At 32.4% G+C, this 22,443-nt stretch overlaps 2 protein-coding genes across 6 annotated transcripts; both read right to left on the bottom strand.

Annotated features, from left to right (window-relative positions):
* Nucleotides 1–2,012: 2,012 nt before the first annotated feature.
* Nucleotides 2,013–5,457, bottom strand: LOC115875561 (brahma-associated protein of 60 kDa). Its single transcript, XM_030891056.1, has 7 exons — nucleotides 5,341–5,457; nucleotides 5,121–5,287; nucleotides 4,792–5,070; nucleotides 2,967–3,332; nucleotides 2,706–2,913; nucleotides 2,438–2,644; nucleotides 2,013–2,233 (listed from the first exon to the last, which is right to left on the bottom strand). Exons 1-7 carry the CDS (start codon nucleotides 5,455–5,457, stop codon nucleotides 2,078–2,080), a joined length of 1,500 nt encoding a protein of 499 aa, XP_030746916.1. The 3' UTR covers nucleotides 2,013–2,077.
* A 471-nt stretch (nucleotides 5,458–5,928) lies between these two features.
* Nucleotides 5,929–22,024, bottom strand: LOC115875562 (dnaJ homolog subfamily C member 10-like). Of its 5 annotated transcripts, XM_030891058.1 has the most exons (12): nucleotides 21,916–22,024; nucleotides 20,543–20,658; nucleotides 20,038–20,337; nucleotides 19,598–19,977; nucleotides 19,326–19,540; nucleotides 18,692–18,904; nucleotides 14,413–14,631; nucleotides 14,232–14,358; nucleotides 11,965–12,392; nucleotides 9,275–9,469; nucleotides 8,916–9,052; nucleotides 5,929–6,556 (listed from the first exon to the last, which is right to left on the bottom strand). In XM_030891058.1, coding segments are annotated over exons 3-12 (2,328 nt in total). In that variant the 5' UTR covers nucleotides 20,040–20,337; nucleotides 20,543–20,658; nucleotides 21,916–22,024; the 3' UTR covers nucleotides 5,929–6,144. The 5 variants fall into 5 exon arrangements, with proteins under 5 accessions (XP_030746918.1, XP_030746921.1, XP_030746920.1 ...); XM_030891061.1 differs by lacking the exon at nucleotides 21,916–22,024 and having other exon boundaries at nucleotides 19,598–19,930; nucleotides 20,135–20,337; nucleotides 20,543–21,232; XM_030891060.1 differs by lacking the exon at nucleotides 21,916–22,024 and having other exon boundaries at nucleotides 20,038–20,099; nucleotides 20,543–21,229.
* Between the last annotated feature and the right edge of the window lie 419 nt (nucleotides 22,025–22,443).

Below are 22,443 nucleotides of genomic sequence, written 5' to 3' on the forward strand. Positions count from 1 at the left end.
CAAAAAATATAATGAAGATATTGCTGATACTTTTTCCCTATTAAGGGGGGGATTGGTGGTCCCCTTCCCTAATTGTGCTTACAGCTTAGTTATTTCTAGGAGATAAGGTGCACTTAATTAAAACTAAAGTCACAGTCGATAATAAACTATTAACTATTGCGAAATTATTCTAAAAATAACTTGGTGTTTATTGATTCGGTAATAAATTCGACGAAATTTAACTGGATCGATCTCTGTCTATATAGTAAGGTAATTTTTTTATTTATTTATATATATTTTTTAACGCAAATTGATGAATAAGCAGAGGGTTGTTGGTTAAATTTCGCGACTTTTACCACGTAAAGTATTCCTAACTGTGTAATTTAGCTATTTTAGCGAGTGTCTTCGCTTTCATTGTTCGATAAGTATTAAAAGTTGATATCATTTTATGTTTTGTTACGCACTGAAAAATATATTTTCATTTTAATATACTATATATTTTGTTTACGATATTTACGTCTAAATTCGGCTTTTTTTTAAGCGTAACAGTACGTAAAAATATGTTGAAATACCTAGTGTTTCTCAACAGTGGCTCACCCCTATAACATTTTTATTTTTTCTACTAAAAGAATGAGATTTGGTACGTTAGAATGACATAAATTAGGATTGATTGGCGTATTCAATGGTTTTCGGTCACTTCCTGTTTCACCGGAAATGTCTAGAACTTTTGATTTTTAAATAGCACCCTCGGTATTTTTTTACTTTATTCGATAAAAAATGACACTTTGAATAGAATGACATGTGATATGTCAACTCTTGACATTTTCGCTTAAAAAAATAATCGTATTTTATATTTCAATCTAGAGTGTGGATGTGTTAAAAACACTAATTATTTTTAATCGAGGAGCCTTGGAAATCTGATATTTTTCGTGCCTGAAAAGATGCCCAAACCGAATTTTTAATCATATCTCAATTTTTTCAAATGGGACTACGGTGGCTCATTAGCATATTTCAAAAAAGCATTTTTTTACTGATAATTTGGTACCACACACTTGGTATTTTGAGTCAAATTGTAATTTTGAACCATATGTTACAATTTCACATAAACCATATGCGAAAATGTCAAAAATTGACATATGGTATGTCATTCTTTTCAGAGTGTCATTTTCTGTCGGATAAAGTAAAAAAAATCCGAGGGTGTCATTTAAAAATCAAAAGTTGTGGTCATTTCCGGTGAAACAGGAAGTGAAAGAAAACAATTGAATACGTCAATGAATCCCGATTTATGTCATATACTGACGTACCAAATCTCGTTTTTTTTATCAGAAAAAATAAACAGTTATAGGTGTAAGCCACTTTTGAGAAACACCCGGTATTTTGTGAATGGTACTAATTTTTAAGTAAAACAGTAGCAGTTTTATCAGACTAAGTTGCACATCGATCACTCTATTTATTTCCTTTTTTAATCTGTATAAAATGGAATGCATATTTTGTTTTGAAAATCTCTGTATATTTTTAGTTCCTTAGTTTGTATTATAGAATTATTTCGGTGTAATTGCTTCTTAGTATACGTTTATTTAAAAATTTTAAAAAGAGAGTGCTGGCTTGACCGGCGCAAGTCCCGAGCTACTCTACAAAAAAATATAACTACTATATTTTCCTAGCACCTATTTTACGTGCAATTTAGGGAATAGCGTGATAATATCGAAAATTTTATTTGTTAATTTTTTTCAGAACTAGTTTTACTTAATGTTTTGTTCCTTTATTCCTTGCCCGTTCTCACTGGTGCACTACCATTTTATTATGTTAAATTTCCAAATATAAAATAATTGTAGATAAATTTACTGTGCGAAGTCTATTTCATTTTTATACAGCGGTTAGAGTACGTGTAGTCGATACAATCCAATATATTTTTTAGTGAATGCTTACAGTCGATAACGCAATTTATTTATTTTATTGAAAATTATATTCTAATAAATTCTCAAAAACACAAAAAAACTTGTTTCGATTTACCTAAAATAAAACGCCTGAAATTCCTTACAAATCAAACCATTTATTATTAGTGAAGCTTAGAAGTTAAATTAGTAAAATGCTGGGCTTAGTTATTACGTATACCGAGGGCTTGTTCCAATTCGGCCCTTTTCTGTTGGACTTTAGTGTAGAAATATCTGCACACCGCTTCCTGGGCCCAGGGCTGGTAAAAGAAGTCTGAGCGACGCTCCTCTTCAGGGTTGCCAACCACATCAGTCATGGTCTAAAAAAATAGTATAACTATGTATTACATGTAAAAAACTATTTTTTACGCCCAAGGAAGTATTTTTAACGTGTAAACTATTTTTTACATATAAAAACAACTTAAAAACTACACCTAAAAACTATTTTTTACGCGTAAAAAACTATTTGTTAAATAAGAAAACATTAGATATTATCAACAAGAAAAAGTAACTAGAAATATTACCTTGAGGTCTCTAGTTTGAGAGACAATCCATTTATGAATAAATTGCTGAGGATCTTTGGCAAAGCTCAGGAAAAATTCTCTGTTGGTTTTCAGTTGATTGATTGTATCGACGGTTTCGTGAATTTTCGAATCCAATCCCTGAATCTCTTGCTGGCTAGCAGTGCTCAACAGGAAATTGTTCATCTGGGTCTTTAACGTATCATCAACCTAGAAAATAAAACCATAAAAATTGTTAAGTGGAATATAAGAAAAAAACAGCATTTCTTACTTCAACGTCAATATCGTAACAGGCAGTCTGTTTGCTCTCAGCTCCGCCCTCGACCGAGATCACGTGATTAATTACTATCGGATCTGGTGGGTGCAACAATGGATTTAATCTCTGCGGTATTTCAGCAAATTTCATCTTTGAACAGTTAAAAATCTGTTCCAGATATTTATCACAAACAATATACTCCCTCTCATGTGAATCTTGCAGCCTACAAAAAAAGACAATAAGAAAAATACTTCAGATTAAAAAAATATCAATTACTTATGGGTTTTGATGTATTGCCACAGAGCTGATATAATGACAGGTCTGGTTTGAGTGTGAACGCCCAGCAACCGTGCCAGTCTAGGATCCAATTTAAATTGCAACGGTTGGTAGTCTAGAAGGAGTAGTATGGTACAACGGACATTTTTATCTCCTGGTCGTTTGACTTGAAACCCATCTGTCTCTTGGGTAGTTAAGGTGCGATGCCATTCCACCAGGTGATTATCTGGCCCATATAATTCCTTATCCAATTCTATCACTAGTGATTTAAAGAATGAAGAGAATTTTCTTTTGACCTTATTGGGATCATTCTTGGCATCGTCCAATAATCTTCCTTCGACGCGTAGTTCCCAAGAGGCTACAGATCTAAGAGAGAAATAAATATCAATACAAACATACTCACCGGCATGAAAAACAGGCACGGTAAAATTTTGATGGATATTATATTTTGTTTAGTGGCCCGATTTTGATGATGTTCTAAGAAATTTGTAGCTAAATTATTTAACATTTTAGTATCTCTTTCTAAATTAAAATGAAGGTTCCCATCTGTCAATTATAACGGAAAACAAAATGTTGATATTTTGGTAAAAGTTTGAAACACCCTGTGAAATATGTATGTTAACAAAGGGAGAAATTTAAAACTCATTTGATGATCTAGGTGCATCTTTTCTTGATAGTTTGTTTTTTGGTTCATCTCAATAGTTTTTTTTGTTGGAGATATTCGCTTTTAAAGAATAAAAATTACAACAAAATATTAATGTCTTATATTTTTTTGTAATTTTTATTCTGACGGGAAAAAAGAATGAAAGAAAAAACAAAAATATAATAAAGAAAATTATTACTGATACCGAGTATCACAAATTTTGCTTAAAAAATCATCAAAATCGGTCCGTATCCTATAACTTTTTAATTTTTCAGTTAAAAAAAACAGATTTAGTGTGTTAGTATATGACATAAATTAGGATTGATTGATGTATTCAATTGATTTTGGTCACTTCCTGTTTCACTGGAAATGCCTACAACTTTTGATTTTTAAATGGCACCCTCGGTATTTTTTTACATTATTCGATAGAAAATAACACTCTGAATAGAATGACATATCATATGTCAACTTTTCACATTTCCGCATTTGGTTTATTTGTAATCATAACTGGCGGTTCTTAAAGAAAATTTGACTCAAAATACCAAGTGTGCGGTATCAAATTATTCGTAAAAAAATGTTTTTTCCAAATATACTAATGAGTCACCCTCTTTCCATTTGAAAAAATTGAGATAAAATTAAAAATACGATTTGGGCATTTTCTAACTGGCCAGGATAAGACACTAAAAACGTTAGACGATCCAATCTATTTTTCCAAGGCTCCTTGACTAAGAATTAGTGTTTTTAACATAGTCATGGCCACTTTAGATTGAAATTTAAAATACAATTTTTCAGTAAGCTAGAATGTCAAAAGTTGGCATATATGATATGTCATTCTCTTCAGAATGTCATTTTCTACCGAATAAAATAAGAAAATACTGAGGGTGTCATTTAAAAACCAAAAGTTATAGTAATTTTGGGTGAAACAGGAAGTGACCAAAAACAATTGAATAGGTTAATCAATCCTGATTTATATCATATACTAATGTACCAAGTCTCGTTATTTTATCTCAAAAAATTAAAAAGATATATGGGTGAGCCACTTTCGAGACGCACCCGTTATAAACCTTTAAAACATATCAAATATTAAGATGCACGTTTTTCATGCCAGTGAGTGTATTTATAAAAAGAAGCATTTACAATACATAGGATTTAAATATAAAATACTACTTAAAACGTACATACCCTTCTTGTGCAGATCCATCTGGGCTATCAGGACACGGTTCCTTAGCTGGATAGAATGTGTTGGAAATAAAAATTCTCAATTTTCTTTTTTGTTTCATGGGTCTCTTCAATGCCTCCTGTATATCTAAACGTTTCCGCATTATTGTCGCATCGAGTTTCCTTTCGAAAGCCAACAGATCCATATAAGCCTGACTCTCCGGCACTAAATCACGAACTTTCTGAGGCAGAATTTTGTCCGCCAATTTCTTCTTTTTCTTGCTTGTACTGTGACTGTAATCACTAAACAACGTATTAGTATAGAATTTGTGAAACAAGGCGATAGTTTCTACCTTTTTTGTTGTATGGTGCTACGATTATCAGCCGGTCTCTTTCCTGTGGGCTGGGTGGGAATTTGAGCTCCTCGCATAGGGGAGTATGGTGCTCCGGACGGTCTTTGTATCATGGTTCCGCCACTAGTATTCATATTTGGCGGCGGATTATTATATCCCGCACGTTGCTGCAGGTATATGAATGTTTATAGGAATAGTTAGCACAAAGTACATTTCTTACCGGAAAATTTTGTTGGTTGTATTGGCGCATGCCTGGATTTTGGGGTTGTTGGTACCGTTGTGGAGGAGGTGCACTGGGAACTGGAGCAGCCCCAGGTCCCGGAAATCTCTGAGCCATTCAAACAGTATTTTTAATAAAATTAAAATGACCTTTCAAAAAACGCAAACAACGCTAATATTGACATTGACACAAAGTCAACTATGAAATGTCAAATTATTGTTGCTGTCACTTTCATTGTGTTATCCGTTATGCAACTCACAATACTCCTTGCACATATTTGAATTTTTAAAATAAATAAAATAGCGAACAGGAATAGCGAACGTTATAAACAACACGTATTAGAATATACTTTCAATGATACTGACGCTAATCTAGAAAATTTGAATTCTTATTATTTGATGGTGTTCTATAAAAATTTTCTATTTTTTGGATATACCTGTCGTGTTAAGTCAGCTTAGTTGGATAGATCTTTAAACTAATTAACAAAAAATACTCTCTGTGTACTGTGTAAAATATTTATTGAATAAATTTTAATATATATAATACAAATCAAGGCAAATTAATATTCATTAATCACTATTACAGAAATACAAACAAGTAGAAAATATATTTGGTATGTTAGGAATCACAAAGATAACGTAATTTATTAACTCTTGTTACTTGCTATTAGGTAAATTTATATAAAAATAGTATAAATAAATAATATGGCAGTACAATAATAACAGTTACGCATGTATAATCAGATCTTAGTTTTCATCACACAATAAAGTTAACTTTTCCATCACTTACGCTACCCCTAATAGATTACAATTCATCATGGGCATTCTCTCTGCTACCTAAAAGTTCAGTAACTTGGTTTATAATACTCTTTGTATCTTGTTGATCCAAGGTGAAATATTTATCCGGAGCTAAATACAGCCTAACAGTGGGATAGGCAGTGACGCCCTGATTTCCGCAGAAAAGCCTGTTGCTCTCGCAGTCAATCTTGCCCGATTTGACTTTGCCGTCCAAATGTTGGGCCACCGTCCGAAATTGGGGCTCGAAGTGAACGCAGAACACACACCAGGGAGCGTAGAAATCAACCAGCAAAGGCAGATTAGTCTCATCTATAACCGCTCTTATAAACTTATGTTCATCGAGTGTTTCCACTTTAGAAGGAATAAAACTTAGGGCCCATTGTTTAAAAGCGGGTGCCTTCCTTTCACCATTATATATCCTACAAGATTATGAATTTACTGTATTAGATGTACCAAATACACTCGCAACGGACTTTTTTTCATCAAATTTAATGTATTATACAGGGTGTCCCAATATTCCGTAGACATACTATTTTTTGAATCAAAATAAGGTTCATTGGACACAATTTACCTCTATACAAAAGTGCTTCGTTTATCCCTTACAGGGTATCAAACTTTCAAAAAATAGACACATTTTTTCAGGTATTTTAAGAACCGTTATTCCGATTTGAATGAGATTTTGGGTGTTTAGTCCTTTGCTAAGCGCTTTAACATTTGACCTCCTCAAAAATCAAGAAAAAGTGCGGAAATGGTAAAAACTACCCCCTACATAAATTTTAGTATAAATATTTTCCAACTACGACCGACTTTTTTTCGTAAAATGGTCCTTCTAGTATTTACTACATTTTTGTCTTTTGTAAAAAAAACGATGACGTCCAAAAAATGTTTTTTGTCACATGAATGGAGGCGCATAGAATTTATTGTGCCCTAATAATCTAGTTGGCGAAAATATGGAATTTTATGTATCACGAATTATATTTGACAATAATCTTCATAAAATGCTTAAAAATTAATAAATTAATTAACGTTCGGGTTTATTTTTGATCAATGCCCTCTAAAGGACGAACAAAGCACTTCTGTATAGTGGTAAATTGTGTGCAATTAACTTACTTTGATCCCAAAAATACGTAGTTGAGCTATGTCCACCGAATATTGGAACTCCCTGTATATTTTGTAGGTCTGCTTTGGAAAAATAAATCCTCCAAAATTTTTGTTTTTCAAAAACTGTGCGATGTGGCGTTTTATTACAAGAGATAAAGAATTTAGTAAATACCAGAGGGACCATTTTATGAAAAGAAAATCTGTCGTCGGTGGAGTTATTATGGAAAATATTTATACTAAAATTTATGTAGGAGTGGGGGTAGTTTTCACCCTTCCCGTACTTTTTCTTGATTTTTGTGAAAGTCAAATGTTAAAGCACTTAGCAAAACATAGACACCCAAAATCCAAAATCTCATTCAAATCGGAACAACCGTTCTTAAAATATCTGAAAATATTAGTGATGGGATAACACGAGCGAAAATTCGCTCGAGTACTCGATTATTGAAATAACCGACATCGCTCGATTATAAACGAGCGATGCAAGTGACGAGTACCAAGCGACGAACACAAGCGATCCTAGAATGAAATAAATTGAAATACGATTTTAATGTGGCATACTCGATAAAAAGCCGAGCGAATTTTCTACATACATTGCAGGTAGCAAATTTATAGGACGCCGTATATACCGGGTGCGTCTCAAAAGTGGCTTACCCTTATTACTTTTTTATTTTTTTAGATAAAAAAATGAGATTTGGTATGTTAGTATATGACATAAATTAGGATTGATTGACGTACTCAATTGTTTTCTGTCACTTCCTGTTTTACCGGAAATGACTACAATTTTTGAATTTTAAATGGCACCTTCGGTATTTTTTTTACTTTATTCGATAGAAAATTACATTCTAAATAGAATGACGTATCATAGGTCAACTTTTGACATATTCTCTTAAAAACAAATTGTATTTTAAATTTCAATCTAGACTGCCATGGCTGTGTTAAAAACACTAATTTTTAATCAAGGAGCCTTGGAAAAATAGATTTGATCTTCTAATGTTTTTAGTGTCTTGCCCTGGCCGGTTAAAAGATACCCAAATCGTATTTTTGATCATATCTAATTTTTTTTCAAATGGTACGAGGGTGGCTCATTAGCATATTTCGAAAAAGAATTTTTTACGAATAATTTGATACCACACACTTGGTACTTCGAGTCAAATTGTCGTTATGAACAGCATGTTACAATTTCAAATAAACCATATGCGAAAATGTCAAAAGTTGACATGTGATATGTCATTTTATTCAGAGTGTCATTTTCTACCAAATAAAGTAAAAAAATACCGAGGGTGCGATTTAAAAATCAAAAGTTGTAGTCATTTCCGGTAAAACCTGAAGTGACCGAAAACAATTCAATATGTCAATCAATCCTAATTTATATCATATGCCGTTCATTACCGAAAGAATATGTGCCTTGCGCACGCAGCTTACTGCTTGGCGCTTGGCGTTAACAACATGCGACGGACAAAAACCGTATTTTTAAATACGAGCGATATTTCGCTCGAGTGATCACTCGGTTATTGCAATCGCTTGATACTCGAGTACTCGATTATTGAAATTAATCGTTTTTTCCCATCACTAGAAAATATGTGTTTAATTTTTTGAAATATAACAATTTAAATTTGACGAAAAATTTTCCGTTTGCGTTTTTTTTTGCATCTGAGTGTAATTATTGGAAAAACATACGCTACAGAACTCAATCCCTTGCTGCCCATAGGATACAGCCTCACAGTTGGATATCCAGTTATGTGCTGATTGTTGCAGATTTCCCAGTATGTTTCGCAATTTACCTTTGCAACTATAATCTCTTTGAACTCTGTCACCTATGTTTGTGGGATGTGAAAAATCAAGAACGACTACAATTTCATACAGTGTTCAAATTCGGCTTTCAGAAACGGTAATAGGTACAGAGTAGAGATATGAGTAGGTCCGGAGCAAGCGCCCTACAACATTGTATTTGGCCCCAACTTCAGTCACCCCGTATCTCTTACAGTCTCCTAGATCCCAATGGCGAGAGTCGAATTTGAATCACCCGGTATACTTACTGATTTAGCAAAATTTCTATACTCCAATTCCATCAAGTGACAGGCCCGACACCAGGGAGCAAAATAGTTCACAATCCACAATTCGTCGACGGGTTTGTTGGCCAATTGGCCAAAACTATCGTCATCGATATTCACCACCACCGGCTTTATAACGTCCTGTATAAAGGCCACTATTTCCGCCTCGTTTGGGGGACCCTAAAAAAACAATAAAATACACTAACTGTCACGAAAAACGGGCACCTTAGAAGTTTCATGTAATTTAAAGTTATATACCGAGTGCGTCTCAAAAGTGGCTCACCCCTATAACTTTTTTATTTTTTCAGATACAAAAACGAGATTTGGTATGTTAGTATATGACATAAATTAGGATTGATTGACGTATTCAATTGTTTTTGGTCACTTCCTGTTTCACCGGAAATGACTACAACTTTTATTTTTTAAATGGCACCCTCGGTATTTTTTTACTTTATTCGATAGAAAATGACATTCTGAATAGAATGACATCTCATATGTCAACTTTTGACATTCTCGCTTAATGAAAAACCCTATTTTAAAATTCAATCTAGAGCGTCGTGGATTTATTAAAAACACTAATTTTTAAACAAGGAGCCTTGGAAAAATAGATTTGATCGTCTAATGTTTTTAATGTCTTGTCCTGACCAGTTAGAATATGCACAAATCGTATTTTTAATCATAACTCATTTTTTTCAAATAGTGTGGCTCATTAGCGTATTTCGAAAAAGCATTTTTTTACGAATAATTTGATACCAAACACTTGGTATTTCCAGTCAAATTTTCGTTACGAACCGCCAGTTATAATTTCAAATAAACCATATGCGAAATGTGAAAAGTTGACATATCATATGTCATTCTATTCAGAGTGTCATTTTCTATCTAATAAAGTAAAAAAATCTCCTAGGTGCCATTTAAAAATCAAAAGTTGTAGTCATTTCCGGTGAAACAGGAAGCGACCGACAACAATCGAATACGTCAATCAATGCTATTTTATGTCATATACTAACATACTAAATCTCGTTTTTTTAACTTAGAAAATAAAAAAGTTATAGGGGTGAGCCACTTTTGTGACGCACCCGGTATATTGTGTTCTAGTGGACCGATTTTAATTATTTTTTAAGCAATTTGTAGCCAAATTATTGGGCTTTTTAGTATCACTTTCTAAATTAAAAATAAAAGTTCCTAATCCTAATCTATCAATTATACGAGGGAAAACAAAATGTTGTTATTTTGGTGAAAGTTTGGAACACCCTGTCTAATATGTTAAAAAGGCAAGGTATTTGAAAATTACTTTATCATCTAGGTGCATCTTTTCGCAATAGTTTATTTTTTGATTCGTCGTTTGAAGAAGGCACTGACATTTTTTCGCAATTTTTACATTAAAACCATGCTTTTCATTTTGGTCCTAGTCAACAGACCTATGGAACACCAAAAGAACGTACATGTAAGCAAACGGACTGAAAGAAGAAGATTAAACAAAGCAAATCTTATGTCAGAAGGCCTGCTTCGGGACCACAACTTAACTAGGTCTGTTGACTAGGACCAAAAGCAAAAACACGGTTTTAATGTAAAAATTACGAAAAAATGTTAGTGTCTTCTTCAAAAGCGAATATCTCGAATTAAAATTAGTAATGAGAAATATATTATTTTATTATATAAAGCTATTGAAAAAATGTCGATACTGATGTGGCGGATTCATCTCTCCAAAAAATCCTATACATATATGAGTATTTCGCACTGCAAGAAAATCTATAAAATAAAATAGTTATTTTTTGTAAACACTTCTGGCGTTAAACCCAAACGGAAACTACTTGTCAGCAGTTAGGTTTACAAATATACAAATTTGCCTAACGAACAAAAAAATGCTTTACGTTTCGGAAAGTTTATCTCTTTCCGTCGTCGGAAGCAAAAAAAAAAGTATAAAGAAAAAAACTATTTAAAATAGTTTAATTCAACTATTCGGGAACACTTTAGTTTTTTAAAACAGATAGGTACGTCTACAAAAACCGTGACAGACTGTCAACGGTCGACGGAAAGATAAACTTTCCGAAACGTTAAGCATTTTTTTGTTCGTTGGCAAATTTGTTTATCTGTAAACCGAACTTCTGAGAAGCAGTTTCCGTTTGGGATTAACGCAGAAGTGTTTACAAACAATAACTATTTTATTTTGTAGATTTTCTTGCAGTGGCGAAATACCCATATAGGATTTTTTATAAAGCTATTGAGATGAACCAAAAACAAACTCTCGAGAAAGGATGTACTTAGATGATAAAATTATTTTTAAATTCCTTGCTGTCTTCATAACATATTCCAAAGGGTGAACCAAAAACAAACTCTCGAGAAAGGATGTACTTAGATGATAAAATTATTTTTAAATTCCTTGCTGTCTTCATAACATATTCCAAAGGGTGTTTTTCCCAAACCACAAACCATTCCACAAACTTTCACAAAAATATCAACATTTTGATTTCCCTCGTATAATTGCCAAATGAGAACTGTAATTTTTAATTTAGAAAAAAGACACAAAAAAGTCAAATAATTTAGCTACAAATTGCTTAAAAGATCATCAAAATCGGTCCACTAAAACAAAATATATGAAACATTAAATTACATGAAAATTTTAAGGTGCCCGTTTTTCGTGCCGGCGAGTGTCTTGCACGACCTACAGCACTTACTGAAAACCTGCGAGTAACGCTGTTATTATAAAGTATCATAGACGGATAAGAATTAATTCCCTGCTTGGAGCAAAAACTATTGTGCAAGGTACAGTCGATCATTCCGAACTGGACCGTGTCCGGTTCAAAGTGCTGACTCGCCCTGCGCAACTCGGGGGTGAGTTTTTTGCAGGGAGGACACCAGGGCGCGTACCAATCGATGTACCACGGCGTACCCGCGTCCTTGATATGATCGAAGTCGGAGGGACTTAAAGCGTGTAGGTTGGTGCTTTTGGTGCTGTCCCTGGCAAACGCGGCGATTTCGTGCAGCACGTCTCTGCCCTGGTGGATCTCAAACGCGCCGCCGTCTTTGACCACGGCCCAGGTGGGGTACCTGGTTATGTGCAGGGCTGAGCATAGGGCTGAACTTTTTCCACAATGAATTAAACCTAAAAAACGGCCAGCAGGGTACTTCTTCAGTCACGAAATTATTTCAGATTATAAATACTGTCATTTAAATAAAGTATTTTAATGACCATTTACTAAGTTACTATACCGGGTGTTTCTCAAACGTGGCTCATAACTTTATTTTTTCAGATAAAAAAACAAGTCTTGGTACGTTAATATATGACATAAATCAGGATTGATTGACATATTCAATTGATTTCAATCACTTCCTGTTTGACCGGAAATGACTACAACTTTTTATTTTTAAATGACACTCTTTGTATTTCTTTATTCTATAGAAAATGACACTCTGAATAGAATAACATATCAAATGCCAAGGCTCCTTGACTAAAAATTAGTGTTTTAAACATAGCCATGGCACTCTAGATTGAAATTTAAAATACGATTATATTTTAAGCGAAAATGTCAAAAGTTGATATATGATACGTCATTATATTCAGAGTGTTATTTTCTATCAAGGTGCCCGGTGGCGTAGAGGTACAGGCTCTCGTCTACCAATCTCAAGGTAGTGGGTTCAATTCCCACACCCGGCATTGCATCAGCCGACTATTTTTATTAAAATAAAAATAGTTTGGGTACCTAGGTCGACTCAGCCTTAAGTGAGTACTTGGGGTTCATACAGCCAAATAAAATAAAATAAGAATAAAATAAAATAAGAAATAAGGAATTCTTATTTGTGTGCGTTCATACAGTCAAATAAAATAAAATAAGAAATATATATTTGCTCATGCGCAGTACGATGAGGCTGGATAAAAGTTAACTTTACGATTGTTTATAGTAATTTTACTATTTATAGTATATTTATTTATTCGTTGCCTACTATATTATACATTTTACTTATGTGAAATTATAAAATAAATTAAATCCAAACTGAAAATATTTAAGCGTGCGCAAAGCCGTTTTCACATAAAATAAAACAAGAAGTTAAAAGATAAAGACTTCTTATTTTATTTGTTATTTTATTTGGCTGTATGAACGCATGTACGGTATCCCATATAACCAACTTTCTTATTTTATTTTATTTTATTCTTATTTTATTTTATTTGGCTGTATGAACCCACCATCAGCCTTAAATGAGTATTTGGGATTCACAATCCTGAGGTAATAATAGGCGATTGAAGCGTAGTGCTAGCCACATTACCTTCCTTGTATACCGAACGGCTCTAGTATGGCAAGCTGTACCTTGCTACAAGGCGTTAAACGCTATATACGGGAGCTATTATTATTATTATTATTTTCTATCAAAAATAAAAAAATACCGAGGATGTCATTTAAAAATTAAAAGATGTAGTCCGGTGAAACAGGAAGTGACCGAAAACAATACTTGAATACGTCAATCCATCCTAATTTATGTCATATTACTAACGTTAAAAAAATTATAGGCGCGAATCACTTTTGAGAAACACTCGGTATGCTTGGTGTAATAATTACAAAATAAATACTTTAGAGCATTAGTAATTTTTATGTTTCAGATAATACATTATAGTCTATCCAACGGCGGAAAGATTTCGACAGACGACTTTCAAAAAATAACAGAAAATACTATTTGGCTGTGAATTAAAGTGACAGACACAACTGTCACTCTCAGGGATTTTCCCCTTGGACAAACTTTACAGAAGGTCCCCGGATTGTCTCTACAAGAGGAAAAGGTTTTTTATTCTTGATATTTTGAGAAAAATGCAATCTTCATAAAATTTTTTGCTTGTTCTAAAATGGATATTTATTATCTATTATGGTTAGCCCCGTTTGTAAAGACAATCTGGAGACATACTGTACCTACATGATGTTTTATGCATTTGATTTTGTCATGTAAAATATACCTATATTTATAGTGGGAATTATACTGGGCAATCTCTTCAACTCCAAATCTAATTCCCTGGCAGTGCCCAAATAGAAGCAAATTAACCAGGGCTTTTCAGTACCCAGTCGCAATTTTGTCCTCAAATCCTGAAACATTTTAGATATAGGAAGCATTAGTGACTGAAACTAGCAAAAACATACTTGGAACTGATTTTCGTCTAAACTAGGAGGATGTGGCAGAATATTTAATATCTGATTTAGTATTTGTTTAGAATCGCCATATTCAATCAAGTGACTTTTGGAAGTACCATCAATTATTTGCCAGAAAACTACTGAATAAGTACTATACCATTTATCATTTTTCAAAATATCCTCACATAATCGAATATTTCTGATTATACCAACTGGGAGAAGTCCTTCCTATAATTGTATGCAACTTTTGTCATATAAAGAAGGTATACGATTGTAGATACATGTACCGATCTGGTCATCGAAACCGCGTGGTCTGTATTTTAGTGTACGCGACCGAGATAAATATAAATGACAGGTTGACAGACAGAGAGACAAAATAAAAAGCGGCATAGCGTTGCCAGTTTTTACGTGTGTAGAAAAAAATAAACTATTTTAAAAACTTTCATGTCTACTACTGAAATTAAGATAATATATCTAAGCTAAATACCGTATGTATTGACATACAAAATGACAGCTTCATTTTATAGCCATCGCTGACGCCGTTTTTCTTTCGATCATACGGTAGGTATATTCTGTTACAGAGCTGTAGTAAAACGAGTAGCTAATTGTGAAAAATAAAGTTCCAACCATAGACTTAAAATAAAATATAGACTGAGCATCTCATTCATAAATAGCTGGAACATGCGGTCGGACAATGTCTTGTTATTGTTTTAGGTTATAACGAGTGCGACACGAGCGATAGATAGGTTGTCTCTGTCGTAACGGTCGTTCCCTGACGACTCTGCCGAGAAACACAACACTGTCTTTCGTTTCTCAAGTACACCTGAACTCTCCGTCTCATAGCCGGGTAATTTTTTTATTTTAATGAAGCTATAATTAAATTAAAAATATATCGTATTTAACCTTTTTTATATTTATTTTTTTTTATTAAGATTTAGGACATGTTTTTTAAATAAAAGTTTAGAAAAAACGTCTTAGAGTCCAAAAAGGATAAAAATAATAAAATACACGTTATAGAAGAAATTTTATAATCGAAATTACGTAATTTTTGAAATTAATAATAAATTATTAATTTTAGTGAAACATTTACAACCCCTAATATTAATCAAAACAGGATCTATTCCACAGATATAATAGAATCGGCGACAGGGAGAGAAAAAAAAATATGATTGTTGTAATTTTTTTTCTGGTTAAGTGATGTCTTATTATGTAAATTAGAGAAAACATAAATCTGTTCCATTAAAGCAAGGAAGGTGATAGGAAGGGGATAAAATGAAAACTACATTTATTTAACTCGGTACTGTCTTTATTATACCGGGTGCGTCCCAAAAGTGGCTCAACCCCATAATTTTTTTATATTTTCAAATAAAAAAACAAGATTTAGTATGTTAGTATATGACATAAATTAGGATTGATTGACGCATTCAATTGTTTTTGGTCACTTTCTGTTTCACCGGAAATGACTATAACTTTTAATTTTTAAACGGCACCCTCGGTATATTTCTACTTTATTTGATAGAAAATGACACTCTGAATAGAATGACATATCATATGTCAACTTTTGACACTTTCGCATATGGTTTAATTGTAATTGTAACACGTGGTTCATAACGACAATTTGACTCGAAATACCAAGTGTGTGGTATCAATATATTCATAAAAAAATGCTTTTTCCAAATATGCTAACGAGTCACCCTTGTTCCATTTGAAAAAATTGACATATGTATGATTAAAAATATGATTTGTACATCTTTTAATCGGCCTAGACAAGACACGAAACCCATTAGACGATCAAAACTATTTTTCCAAGGCTCCTTGATTAAAACTTAGTGTTTTTAACAACACCATGGCACCCTGGATTGAAATTTATAATACGATTTGTTTTTAAGCGACAATGTCAAAAGTTGACATATGATATGTCATTCTATTCAGAATTCTATTATCATTTTCTATCGAATAAAGTAGAAATATACCGAGGGTGCCTTTAAAAATCAAAAGATGTAATCATTTCGGTGAAACAGAAAGAGACCAAAAACAATTGAATACGTCAATAAATCCTAATTTATGTCATATACCTACTAACATACAAATCTGTTTTTTTATCTGAAAAAATAAAAAAGTTATAGCGGTGAACCACTTTTGAGACGACCCGGTATATTAAAAAATATTGTCTCATAATGTAATATCATATTAAAATTCTTGTATGTTATTTTAGATTCTGAAGATAATTTTAGAATAAACCGGAATATATTTTTAATAAAAACATTATTAATTATTAACAGGGTTATAATTATGATTTTGTTACAATGTAAGTAAGTAAATAATGTAATATAAGAGAAAAAATTCAGATTTTACATTTTACTAAAATATTATCTAAATAAGCGCCTTTCTACAACAACGCCACTGACTCCCAATGGGTAAATTGAGAGTTGCCTACCGGTCGAAAGTCGTTTCAAGACTTAAATGGATTATTTAAGTCAAATTTTTTGAAAATTTGGCACTGTCGAACCATATTTTATAGTTCTTGAACAGAAAAAGTCAATAAAATAGACACTTAAGGACTACAAGCTAAGAAAATGCGTTAATACAGCCGGGAGATAGCGGCAACAAAGCTTTACCGCACATGTGCGACACGTACTACAAGGTAATAAATGAATGAATAGGCTCCCTCGCCTCTAATCGGTGTTGTCATATTGTAAAGAACTTATCCTTATTAAACAGTATCCCACTTATAATTTAGTAGTATAAGGACTATTTAATACATCTATGGAATATTAAAACCTACTTTATTAAACTGTAGTATTAATATCTCAATATATGTGTATAACAAGAAAAAAAATATTGATAATATTAAAGACGTGACAACATAGGCTGGATGAGGAAGGCTCGGTCGACTGTACCCAGAAGTAAACATGTGTACAAAAAAGGCTGTTTGTCCGCGTTGAGATGTAAATAGTGTAGTCTATATTTTATTTTAAGTCTATGGTTCCAACCCTAGACGCAACCAATACCGCATAGAAGAAATGTATCAATCCAACTTTTGTCTCTTTTTAATACGTTTAATTTTACAATATGCTGTCTACACCACTGTCTTACACGTTAAAATCCAGACCGCGCATGACATGACCAGATCGGTACAGGGTCGGGTCGATTCTCTAATAAGAAAAAACTTAAGAATTTTGTTTAAGTGCAAACCTAAAGTATGTGATGTATTTCAGGAAAATATTTTAACTTTGACAGAGTGGCTCAAAAAAGTGTGAGTAGATCGGGATGATGGCTCAAAAAAGTGTGAGTAGATCGGGATGATTTTTTTAAACCAAACACCCTGCATATTGAAATTAAAAGAATTTCGGACTTCCGTTGTTTTTATTTATTTTGCTTACACAACGTTTCGGTCAGAAGTATCACGGACTGTTATCAAGTTCACACTCGATAACGCATAAGCAAAATAAATAAAAACAATGAAACTCCGAATTTTTTTTAGTTTCAATACTGAATCATTGTCTACCACATAATAACCCTGTATATTAATGCATTTTTGGCTTCCTCTGTGATCACTTTACATAATCCTAAGATATTCTTAAATATGTTGTGAGTGATACTTTCAGAGATTAATAAATAAAAATAATATTTTTTCAGCCTTTTTTTAAATATTAACATTACCAAGAAATGTCCTAAAATAAAATAGAGGCGAATCAAATTATTGATAAAGACTGTAATATCGATTTCTTCTGTGATAATATAAATAGTTTCAAGAATAAAGTAAAGGCGGTGGTTTTGTAGTAATTTATTGTAAAGTTTCTGTTGTGATGAATTTTATTCTAGTTGTAATTATAATTATTGTTGTATGTACATTTAAATGGCTGGTCCGTAAATATATTATTTTATTTTATTTTTTATTTTTATTTCAGGACATTTCTTGTATTTTTATTTAATAGTTTTTTAAAGAAGGCCGAAAAAAATGTTTTTATTTATTTATTAATATCTTTGAAACTATCAAAACATATTTAATAATATCTTAGAATTATGTAAAGTAATCAGAAAGAAAGCCAAAAATGCAGTAACATACAGGGTGTTACATTTAAAAAAATTATCCCAATCCACTCACACTTTTTTGAGTCACCCTGTAGAAGTTAAAATATTCTCTTGAAATACATCCTCGTACATACTTTAGGTTTGCACTTAACAAAATTACTAATTTTTTTATTATAGGAGCTACAGATGCCCGACACACTATTGCCGGATCCTGTATAAGATTCAAGAAAAAATTCCAGAGAGTAAAATTTACCAAAGAGGCAGCCACTTCTTTGATGGTTCCTTTATCTGGACATTTCGCATGTACTGTTGAGCAAAAGAATATAACCCATTCCTTGTTTTTCAACTGATTCCATTTGTCAGGATCAATTTCCTCAATATGAACATTTACCTTTGAGAGGACATAGTTTTTGAGAGCCTCTAAAGTCTTAGGTCCTCTGTATTTTTCTCCATCATATAAATGAGACTGCAATATGAATTAATATTAGCTAATTCATTTATGAAAATAGACAGGATGGTGCGAATCTTTAGCAGCATACCGCTACCAGTAAAATAAGTAAAAAACTTCTTATATCCTAAAATGCTTTGTTTCGAAAATACAGGGTGTAGAAGTTTCATTTTTATATCAATTTTTTCAACATAATTTCTGAAGTTAAAAAATAATGTAAAATTATTTAGTAAATAATTTCTAAACAAAAAAAATCAACATCAAATAAAATAACATCAAATAAAAATCAAAATAAAAATAACATTTCTACGCCCCCTATCTCCAAAAGAAAGCATTTTAGGACATAAGTTTATATGCACTTTTTTTGCCTGCAAAATATGCTGCCCAAGTTTCCCAAATACATTTCTGACCACCCTGTATAATCTATGCTTATTATTACATCTTTTTCATAATACAATAAACTAGGATACGCATCAATACTGAGCTGGTAACATAAAGCATAGTCTTCTTCACAATTTACAGCTGCTATGCGAACAATTCCTTCTAATTCCGTTGCCAATTTTCTCCACATAGGAGCCATTTCATGGCAATGGTGACAACGTGGCGAGTAGAAGTTTACAAACCACACTTGGCTTTGATCCAAAACATTAATCTCTAGAATTATAAAATAATTTAATCATATTATCATCGATAATGTAAGACTGGACTGACCATAATCATTCTTACTCAAAGTAGTTATTAAAGGATCGTCATCATATATTCCAAAATGATCCCTGTAGTATGTATAGCTATGATATTTATTTTTTTGGTTTTTAAACTCCTCATCTCCATACAAGTCATATTGTTTTCTTGTAGTTGGATCTTTTAAGACATCGTAGGCTTTGGCAATTTTGATAAATTTTTGTTCAGCTTCAGGGTCCTCCTTATTTTTATCAGGGTGCATTTTTAAAGCTAGATTTTTAAATGCTTTACGTATTTCTTGAACGGTTGCATCTCTTGGAATATTTAACAGGTTATAATAGTCTGCAGGTTTATCTGCTTGAACTAAGCACCAAAATGCAAAAAGAACACAAACATATATAGAATGTTTCCTAAAAGATGGATTTAAAGTAAGTTCTATGTTTGTAGCTACTTAATGTAAAACAACTTACATATTGAGAATTTTCCAAAATTAACCAGTTCTGTTAATATAGCATTTAACCTAGACTGGAATCTGTTTGAAAGAATGAATAAACCAGAGTAACTTACCTATTGATAGCTCTATAACATAGATCTGATAATAAATACTGGCTCTAACTTGCAGAAATTTAACTAGGACACATTGACGGGAATAAACAGAAAAAAAAGGCTTTCAGCTGTATTTTTATTGCTTTCTCACCTTTTTTTATGTTTCTTTTTTCAGGGAGAGTGCCTCCGTTACTGCCTCCTCCCGTATAGCAGACATAAAAAGCCTGAAATCAGAGTTAAGCAGTTTGGATTTAGAATTGAGTTTTTTTTGATAAGAACCCCAGTGTAAACTGTTGTATAAAATTTATATGTATCTATATCATTTAATTGTTGCCATTGTGATTCATAAAATTTTGTTTTAAATGTTAGTAGCAGTATGTTAGCAGTTCTTTTATTATATTTTTATCATTCTTTTGCCATTTTTGGTACCTTTTCCTTTTATTTCACGCCATAGTTTCCATCATGTTTCCATATAGTTTCACGCCAAAATTAAAACTGGGACATAAAGTAACTAAAATATTTTTTTTTATTTTATATTTCTCTATCTGGAATTGAGGTGCTTGTCAGATATAACACCCTCCGAATTTTGTACTTTTTTTTATATCACTCGAAAGCATACATCGAAATAAGTATTTCAAGCCAAAAAAAAGTGTGGATGATCCATAATTTAATGAAAAAATTAACATATAATTATTGCTACAACAGGCTACTTTCTATGCGAAAACTCCTCCAAATTTTGTCGGCGTTGCCAGATTCATTCATTTCTTCTTGAAAGGTTCATTAAAAAAACACGTGTGCTGGTCGGAAGAAAACTGGCGTTAAGAACAGATTATAAATTATTTTAAAATCAAGAAAAGGCGATCGCCTGAGGAACTGCTCCTACCCATAGCTGATATTTTGCCTACGATATCTGACTATTGATAACTACAAAGTTGCACGAAAGAGTTTTGATTGCGTTGGTTTCAACTTCTTTGGGGGTTAATCTGTTATTTTTTTTATATTTTAATACGAATCTGAGTGCTTTCAATGTCTTGATTTTAAAATAACTTATAATCTGTTCTTCTCGTGACAGCGCTACTGTATAAGGAGGCGACCGGCACGTAAAATCAAGCGAAAGCAATCAGATTCGTATTAAAATAAAAAACAAAACAAAAGATTTACACCCTCACGAAAAGGTTGAAGCCAACGCAATCAAAACTCTTTCGGTTTCAACTCTTTTTTTGTATCATGTAACGTACCGTATGATCGAAAAAAAAACGGCGTCAGCCATGGCTATGAAATGAACATCGCTGTCATTTTATATGTAAAATTATATGAGGAATGTCATCGATCGTCATTTCAAAGCCAACTGGACGCCGTTTTTTTTTCGATCATACGGTATTATGTATCATACAAACAAGAAATAACTTTGGCAACAATGCTTACGCAGCTTACATTCTTAACAACAAATGGTGACAGACGGCTCCGGCGGCAAGTTTGAATCGAAAGAGTAAATCGATCAGGCAAATATTACAAAAGATATCACCAACTCTATTTTTGATTTATGACTTACTAATGCTTCTCAATGATTAATTCTGACCTTTATATTAATAAAAAAATGTATATAATCGTCATATTTTACAATAATTACACGCTTATACAACTTCACCATAACGTAAAAATTCACTTTTAATTTATTTATTTTTCAATAAATTGTGGTTCATCCGCAATTTTTTTTTGCTTAAAATTCTTATTTAAGTGTATGCTTTCGACTGATATATAAATAAATGCCAAATTCGGAGGGTGTTATATCTGACAAGCACCTGGAATTGATAATGAATAAAGAATACTACGGAAGCTGACGGAAGATAGAATATTTTTTTTATTCTTTATCAAAGCCGTGATTTCAAAGTTATGTAGGTTATGGATGGTTATGGAGCAGGGTTCGGAAAACTACATGTTACTTTTAAAAACTACATAAACTACATTACATGTAGTTAATGTAGTTTATGTAGAGGGTGTAGTTTATGTAACGTATGTATGTAACTTTCAAATATCATAGGTTTGAGGTGAGGTTATAATAAGTTGAAGCTTTAAAAACACATAATGTATTTAAGAAAACAGAAGAAATATGGCTTTAAATATAATAGTTACATCATATTATCTCTATTACACCTCATACAAATGAAAATTATTCATAATATCAATACATAGTTTATTAACGTAGTTTTCATGTAGTTAATCAACGAAAAAAGTCGTAGTTTTTGAAGAAAAACTACACGTAGTTAATCAGGTAAATTACGTCTTAATTAACTACTTCCGAACCCTGTTATGGAGTACTAGGCATCATA

This window comes from Sitophilus oryzae, unplaced genomic scaffold (genome assembly GCF_002938485.1).
Source record: "Sitophilus oryzae breed Bouriz unplaced genomic scaffold, Soryzae_2.0 scaffold_1389_pilon_pilon, whole genome shotgun sequence".
NCBI lineage: Eukaryota > Metazoa > Arthropoda > Insecta > Coleoptera > Curculionidae > Sitophilus > Sitophilus oryzae.